This window comes from Sinocyclocheilus rhinocerous, unplaced genomic scaffold (genome assembly GCF_001515625.1).
Source record: "Sinocyclocheilus rhinocerous isolate Xijiao unplaced genomic scaffold, SAMN03320098_v1.1 scaffold411, whole genome shotgun sequence".
Lineage (NCBI taxonomy): Eukaryota > Metazoa > Chordata > Actinopteri > Cypriniformes > Cyprinidae > Sinocyclocheilus > Sinocyclocheilus rhinocerous.
Window position 1 is genome coordinate 2,770,260 of NW_015640493.1, and position 8,751 is coordinate 2,779,010.

The 8,751-nt window shown below is 36.6% G+C and overlaps 1 protein-coding gene across 3 annotated transcripts in view; it reads left to right on the forward strand.

The window, feature by feature from the left end:
- Positions 1-8,698, forward strand: part of LOC107753261 (enhancer of polycomb homolog 1-like) — a 34,997-nt gene extending 26,299 nt beyond the window's left edge. For all 3 annotated transcript variants that reach the window (XM_016569391.1, XM_016569390.1, XM_016569392.1), the window contains exons 5-14: positions 529-677; positions 1,135-1,282; positions 1,824-1,982; positions 2,702-2,791; positions 3,140-3,288; positions 3,382-3,731; positions 5,547-5,653; positions 5,734-5,872; positions 5,960-6,299; positions 7,989-8,698. In XM_016569391.1, the coding sequence (XP_016424877.1) occupies positions 529-677; positions 1,135-1,282; positions 1,824-1,982; positions 2,702-2,791; positions 3,140-3,288; positions 3,382-3,731; positions 5,547-5,653; positions 5,734-5,872; positions 5,960-6,299; positions 7,989-8,061 (1,704 nt within the window). In that variant the 3' untranslated portion in view covers positions 8,062-8,698. The remainder of the gene's footprint in view (positions 1-528; positions 678-1,134; positions 1,283-1,823; positions 1,983-2,701; positions 2,792-3,139; positions 3,289-3,381; positions 3,732-5,546; positions 5,654-5,733; positions 5,873-5,959; positions 6,300-7,988) is intronic.
- Positions 8,699-8,751: the final 53 nt, after the last annotated feature.

Here is an 8,751-nt window from a genome sequence, read left to right on the forward strand (position 1 = left end):
TAAATTGCATCATATGACCCCTTTAATACTGATTTAATTTGATTGGTAACTTATGTTTCTTATTCTACTTGTTCTTATTCTGTCGTTTTAATAAAAAAATTTAAAAAGCTTATAAAATATAATTTTAAGAATTTGACAAAAGATGACATGCTTTTAATAAAGTTAGAAAAATGCCATTACAAAAGGTAAAAACAAAATTCCACTGTAAATCACTTTGAGTCAAATATCAATCACCTCATAATGGGAAGGCTAATTTTTGATAACAATTTTGGATTATTGATTAGAAGGTGCTATAATATATATATTATTTTTTTTTGTTTTTTTTTTTACACACGTTTTCAACTAAAACAAAACCTTGAGATATACCATAACGTTGTTGTAGAACATTGAGTATAATGCCTAATCATTAGCTTGTTCAGAAATGGTGACAATAACTTGATTATTAAAAAAATAACCTGTTAAACATAGTTTAAATAAACAATTTTTTTATGAGACCAAATGCTAATGGTATTGTTCATGTTTCCCCAGAACCGTAAGAATGACGAGGCGTCCTATGAGAAGATGCTCAAACTAAGAAGGGACCTGAGTCGAGCCGTCACCGTCCTGGAGATGATCAAGAAACGAGAAAAGAGCAAACGAGAACTGCTTCATCTCACACTGGAGATTGTGGAGAAGAGGTATGTAGACTCACTCTCAGCAGTGTTTTTATCAGTGGGGTATTTGCATGTGTTTATAATGAAAACACAAGATACTGCTTAACTTTGCTTTGCATTTTAATATACCTAACCTGCTTGACTCCAGAATTCTCGTAATTGCGTTTTACTGTGTGCGCGTATAGTATACGTATAATGAGAACTGGTCATGTATTTTTAATTGGCTTAGGCATCATTGCATACCCTAATTAAGGGGCTTGTTTTACATGGCTAAATGAGCAATTATGGTTCACCTTGTTTGTTCATGAAGGACACGTGACCAAACTCCATTATTCATCCGTCATCTTTAATCACTGAGATATGTTGGGTAATTTGTATGTGTATACATAAAGATACCTCTCAGTGAAATCCAAAAAAAAGAAAAAAACGTATGTAAAGACCAGTTGCATCCTCCTTAAAAATCTCTACTCTTTCATTTCAGGAACGCCATGCCAGACTTTGGTTTAGAGGTGATGGCAGAAGCACTAGCTATGGCAAAACCTGTTTACAAGATTCCCATAATACCCTTCTCCAGCAGCAGTCAGTACCTCCACCAGGACCACATAGACTTCAAAGACTACAAGACCAAGGTGGGTACATCATATCATCATGAAATCACAATTTACCCCCCCTAATGTATGTTCCTGATCTTATTGGGAACAATTCATCGGTGCATGATATTATTATTTTGCCAAAATACAATAACTTTGCTTTTTCCACTGACATCATCAATCTCTCAGACTGTGGCGGTAAAATGGGTTGTGAATGTACCATATTTTCTGGAAAATAAATCGCACTGGGTCAAAATTGCATTGTTGATTGAAATAAAAAAAAATGAGATATGTCTCATCAATGTATAAGTCTCACAAGTTTATTTTTGAATTCAGGAATATAAGTGTAAAACAAACAAATTATAGCTGCCTTCATTTTAAGCATAATTTATTATAAATGCCAAACCTAAACAGATTTATTTAAAGTGAAACGACAAACTATCCGAGGGTTCGAATCCAAATGTGTCCACTTTGTATGCACGCATTAAATTTGCACAGCACATTTCAGTCAGCACATTTCAGGTGACTTGTATTCCAGAAAATATGGTATGTATAAATTATATGTATCTCTCTCTTTCAGCCTGAAAAGACAGAGGTGGTCAGAACAAAGAGGAAGTACGAGAAAAGGCCCAAAATCCTGCCTCTCTCCGCCCCATTGCATACTGGCCCCTCCCTGTTTAACCCCAAAGACCTCAACCAGTACGACTTCCCCAGCTCTGATGATGAGCCCTTTTCACAGGTAGACACACAGAGCATTTGCTTGACTGGATATAATCACTGTTTAAAGGCAAAGTGTTTAATTACTTTAGCACCTAAACTGGTTTAATCAATGGCTTAATTTAATTATATATATATATATATATTTATTTATTTTATAAAGTCTCTCATGATTGCCAAGGCTGTATTTATTTGATCAAAATACAGTAAAAATAGTAATATTGTGAATTGTTATTACATTTTAAAATGACTGTTTTCTATTTGGATATTTTAAACTAATTTATTCCGGTGATGGTAAAGCTGAATTTTCAACATCATTACTCCAGTCTTCAATGTCACATGATCCTGCTCAAGAAGCATTGCTTATTATCATCATCAATGTTGGAACAGTTGAGTTGCTTAATATTTTTTGCAGAAAAATACTTTTTGATACTTTGTTTTTCAGGATTTTTTAAATGGATATAAAGTTAAAAAGAACAGTGTTTAAAATCTTTGTAATTGAGGTATTTTAACATTATAAATGTTTTACTGTCACTTTTGATCAGTTTAATGTAACTTATTCTGAATAGAATTTCTTTCAAAAAAAAAAAAAAAAACCTTACTGACCCCAAACATTTTAAAAAGTAGTGCACAGAAATTGCACACTTCACATTTAAATAAATTTGGCTATATAGTGTTAATTTGTGGACTTCATTGTTCATGCAATCAGTGCATAAAAGACTTCCTGTTGCTGTTGTGCAGATACATTCTGGGTCATCAGAGGCCGAGGAAGAGAACGAGCCCGATGGAGCGTTTGCCTTCAGGCGGAAAGCAGGATGTGTTTATCATGCTGTAGGTGTCGAGCGCTGACATATCTCATACCTTGCGCTTCTTCTGTTCCACATCCTTTCATCGTTCCTCTTTCCTCTCCACTATTGTTCTACACCACAGCATATCCCAATGTGCATTACAACCACGTAGACTCTACAGCTCTGTTTCAAAACTCTTAGAAGCTGTTTTTGTTGCTATACTTTTAAGATGTCAATATTTAATTTATTTGTATGATTGACAAATAAGTATACAATCCTTTCACCAAGTCCCAATCCTTTATTCCCTGTAATTCATTTCATTTACCCTTTCCTCTGAACTTTTCCCTTCATTTACTACGGTCACATTCTCATGTGGTTTCTGTTCCTGCAGCCCCGTTTGGATCACAGCGGCGACTGGCCCTGGTCTGGAGAAACAGACGGAGGGTCATGTGACCCGCGGTTTCGGTACTCCCTCACCACTCTCACCATTCCCCGCCGCTGTGTCGGGTTGGCACGACGACGGGTGGGACGGGGCGGCAGGTGAGTCAAGTCCATATGTCATTCGGTCTCGTTCTGACTGACGACTTGAATCGTATTGCCTGTTTACTTAATCCTATTTAATCTGTTCCTCAGGTTACTTCTGGACCGGGCCTATTCGAATTTAAATGGTTTATTCCAAAGTCTGGACTCCGAGTCAGAGCCGGACTTCTCCTTCCCTGCTTCTCCTCTCCATCCGGAAACCACTTCCCAGACCGTTACCTCATCCTCTTCTTCCTCTCATACCACGTATTCAGACCTGAGGCAGATCCTCCGAAACATCAAAGCTTGCCGCTGGAGGCACTTTAAACCACGGACACTAACCAGCCAATCAGGCGCAGGGGATGCGCTGTCACGGAGATTGTTTAGGGGGTTGGTGAGGGGCGGCGCAGGGCCGGGTGGCAGTACGCTGGGCAGAACAGCAGGCGCGGGACCACCCGCAGTAGGTGAGTGGACTCACGCTGGTGTGCATGCGAAGTGCTGGATCTGTTTGCTTGCTGATGTTTAATTCAGCGTTGTCAATGAAGTCTGGAAATAAACATGGAATGATTGACGGCTATTATAATTGAGAAAGCTCAGTCAGTGTTTGCTGCAGCGATACTTGGGAATGATATTTTGGGCCCCTTCACTGGCAGTGCCCTTTTCTGTAGGGGTTCACAAACTACGTTTTCAAAAATAACTACTCGGTAGGATGTTTAAATGACATGGGGAAGGTTTTAAGGAAGCCCTGTGTAATTCCTCCGGTTTATGATTGTCTGCTGTACACATTGGAACAGTGCAAGGGTTTTGAGATGTTAAAGAGTTTAACTTTTTAAAAACTCCTCGCTCTTGGTTTTGCGACATGGATGGAGTACTGTGATGAAGCACAATAGCCAAAAATGTCTGTTTGGATTTGAATAGTAAGTGATATAGTGGCTGTTTCAATGGGTAATACACATTTTCTTTTTTTTGTATTCTTTTATTGTATTTTTGAATAATATCTAGTTATTACATTGTGTTTAGTTTTTTTTATATTGTATTATTTTATTCTTATTTTATATTTAGTTTAATTTAGTTTTTTTTAATCTAGTTAAATTTCATAAATTTTCTGTTTATTTCCTTTGTTATAATTAAATTGTTAGCCTTTATAATTTATTGCTTTTGCTTAAATCAGGCATGTGCTACTGAAAACCCACATGGCTTAAGGCCAAAGTATACATTTTTACACGTACGTGAGGGTCCATAAAAAACTGAAGTATATACCAGAGATGCCCAAACCTGTGGGCCAAAGTTGGCCCGTGATGATTTTGTGTTTTAGGCACCTCTGGCTTAGACCAACAATTTGGAAATTAGCAGGCCGACAGTCTAAATTTCTTAAAAGCTCTCTGAGGAAGCATCATAAGTGGCGCAGATATCAATCTTTTAGGAGTTTTGCATTCACATTGATGCAAAAACATTACTGAGCTGTTTGCAGAACATTATTTAAACCATTTGATTTCAGTATTTTGTTAAATGCAACTGATTCTCAGTTTCCCAACTCTATAATTGTCTGCCAACACTTGACCAGTGACTAATTTTACATTACAAAATATTTAAATGAAGACAAATTGCTTGCGACAGTTGGCTTGTCGCTGTCAAAGGAAAACAATAAACCAAGAGAAGCAAATGTTCACCAGAAGCACAGCTGTAGCTTTTCATAAAACCTCATTAAGCGCGTCCAGCATTAAATGAAACTCGTTCAGATGACGACGAGAGCACAGCGTATGCAAATGAAGCAGTGTATTCTCCTGTTTTATATTCGTGTATCGGTCCAGTGATCAGCTCCAGTTTTTAATATCATCTACATGGCTGCAGCTCACTTGTTGTGCTCTTTTTGATGAGAAACCTTTGTCATGATGTTAAACTAAAATGGTCCACATTACATTGAGAGAATATATTGATGTGATTGGTTTATTCTTGTTTTGAGAATGTTTTATTCTTTGCTAGTTTGAATGTAAAGAACCCTAAAATAGACGCTGTGTGCAATGAATCAGTGCATGCTATTCTAAACAAATGTTTTTGTAATATTTCATCAAAATATAGTGACTTTCACCAACTTTGAAATAGCATTTCTGTATTTCTGATGCATAACACCTACAGTCAGCTCTGTTGCAAATGTTTTATTGTGTTCTTTAAGATTTCTAGTCTCTTTCATTGAACAAGAAATGCTGTGAAATTGTGATTCTGCAATCATGTAAGATAATATAATATAGATAGTATAATATTTCGGTTTTGTGTTTCAGCGTTCACGGCTGAGCAGTATCAGCAGCATCAAGAACAGTTGGCCCTTATGCAGAAACAGCAGCTGGAGCAGATACAACAACAGGCCAATGATACAGGCTCGAGTCAGGTGTGTAACGGAGAGACACAAGTGTCGCTCATGTCAGGAAGTGTGATGGCTTGTGTAACACTCTCCTGCTGTGTCCTCAGTCTCTTGTGTCCAAGACGTTGGACTCAGTCAGTGCCCAGTTTGCTGCCTCTGCACTCGTGACCTCTGACCAGCTTTTGACCCTAAAGGTCAAAGAGGACGGCGTAGGAGGTGGAGTCAACGGAGTCGTCCAAGCTTCAGGTTTGTGTTCTGGACAAGCTAAATCTTTTTTGCATTTGCTCATTCTGTAATAATATAGTTTCCAACTAATTATTGTTTGTTTTACAGGAGTTTACAAGGGATTGAGCATCTCTGCCACATCCTCTGCTTCGGTCCTCACTAGCCAACCAACACCGACCGCTGCCCCGCCCGCCTTCCTGTCCTCCACTAGCAACTCCAACACAAGCTCCGCCCACACGGTCCACAACCCTATAGGTAACCACAGTAACAACACAGCCAACTCCACCTCTCAGGTCCTGATCAGCAACAACCTACGTCTCAGCGTCACCACACCCTCTATCGCCAGTCTAAATGCCCGTCACCTTCCCAGAAGTCTCAGCAATGTGCCACCCGCTGCCTTGAAGCTCGCTGCCGCCAGCAACTGTCAGCTCCCCAAAGTCAACACTGGGTAAAGAATTACATGTTTTTTTTGGGTTTTTTTGTATTTTTACATGTTTTACTATATTTAGAAAACGGTAACAATCCAGCAACTTTGTTGTTGTTGTTTTTTATAATGGTTATAATGGTAATGGAAATATTTGTTTGGAAATATTTTTATTATATTTGGCAAACAGTATTTTTTTGGTTTTGTTGTTTTTTTTCCCTCATATTTTGTTTGCAAATCATTTTTATAACAGTAACAGTCCAGCATAATTTTATGTTTGCAAATATTTGTTATAACTAAAGCATTTGTTTGCAAATATTTAAGTGACAATCAAGCTTTTTTTCATTTTTTGCTTTTTAGTACGCAGTGACTAGCATTGTTACATTGTTTTTTGCAAATATTTTGTTTCTAAATCATTATGAAAGTAACAATCCAGCCTTTTTTGCATATTTTTACTATGTTTAGCAAATAGTAACAGCAAATATTTTTTATTTAATTTTCTATATTTATCAAACAGTGACAACCCTGTCATTTGTTTATTTACTTGTAATGGAAGAAATATTTGTTTGGAAATATTTTTATATTTGGCAAACAGTATTTTTTTGGTTTTGTTTTTTTTTTTCCCTCATATTTTGTTTGCAAATCATTTTTATAACAGTAACAGTCCAGCATAATTTTATGTTTGCAAATATTTGTTATAACTAAAGCATTTGTTTGCAAATATTTAAGTGACAATCAAGCTTTTTTTCATTTTTTGCTTTTTAGTACGCAGTGACTAGCATTGTTACATTGTTTTTTGCAAATATTTTGTTTCTAAATCATTATGAAAGTAACAATCCAGCCTTTTTTGCATATTTTTACTATGTTTAGCAAATAGTAACAGCAAATATTTTTTATTTAATTTTCTATATTTATCAAACAGTGACAACCCTGTCATTTGTTTATTTACTTTTAGCAAATAATAGCAGTATAGTTGTTTTTTTTTGCAAATATTTTGCGAATATTTGTTACAACAATTATCCAGGTCTTAAAAAAGACTTAAAGGCACAATATGTAATTTTCGCCGCTGGAGGGCGCGTATTCAAAATAAACAAATAGACACAGGCGTAGTTTGATGACGCCGTGACTGAGTGTGGAATCATGGGAGGTGTCGTCTTCATCCCCACAGCCGATGCAATCCGACAGGACTCGGGCAGAAATCATGTTCATGGATGAGCTAATGATTTATTAACGTAGTAGAAAGGCGACACAATGACACTATGGACACGGTCCGTGTCACTATTTAAAATTGCTTATTTCTCTGGATTTGAACATTCTTCGAAACATTTGGGATAATGTAAGTACACAAGTCAGCAAAATATATAACACTGTTCTAGTGGTTTTTGGATATTTTAATAAAAAAATCTTACATATTGTGCCTTTAAAGCATGAAAAACTAGTTTTGACCCCACATGAAAGTGTCACATTTAGATCTTTAAATAACTATAAATGAAAAATAATGCATTAAAAATTATAAATCTGTTAATTGAAAAAAAATTAAAAGCTCATTGTTCACAAAAATCTAAAGTTCTGTGGTTGCTTTTCTGCTCTTTCATGATTGCATGGATGTGAAATGTGAAATGTTGGAAACATTGCATTAGTTACGCAAGTACATTAGTCACTTTTTATTGGCTTGTTTATCAGGTTATTGATCCGTTTCCTGTTTGTTTACAGGGAGCATCACGAGCAGGAAAAGCAGTCCCTCAACAGTATAGCGGAGAACACAGTGGCCATGGAGGTGACGTAGTGACCGCTGCCTGGGCGTCGTTCTTTTTTCCCGCCCAGTCCAGTCTTCTGGTGCTGTGCACCAATTGGGTTCGGAGAAGCAAAAGGACAGCGGGTTTCCGACTGTCTGGTTCTGGTTTCCGGTTCTGTCTGAACGTGACACAAATTTTCATCTCTTTATTTTCGCCCCTTTTTCATTTTTTTTTTTTTTTTAATACTTTGTTTCTGTAAAGAAAAGTTGTGTAAATTATGATTATGGCTAATATTCGATGTACAGAAACTACATATTTGTAAAAGCCCGCCACCACCTTGTATATATGCTACTTGAATACAGAACTGTTGAGTTGATGTTTTGCACTTGGGGAATCAAAAAAAAGTAAAAAGCGAATGAAGGGGGAGTGTGTGAGGTAAACGTGAGTGTGTGAAGAGTCATGTGCATGGTGAGGAAACCTGCTGTTCTACCTATTTATTGTGCTGTGTTTACAATTATTAGTTTTTTTTTAATGTTGGTTATTTTCTTTTATTTCATACACTGTGTCCCTCAGTTGTTTCCTGTGGTGTTCTAAGTGTTTAGGTAGCTGGCAATTCCTACATTTCCCCGTTTTCAAGTTTGACTGATTCACTCTGTGAATCAGATTGAACGTTAATGGAATCATGCATTTTTTTTTTTTTTTTTTTTTTTTTTTTCTTTTTTTTTTTTTTTTTTTTTTTA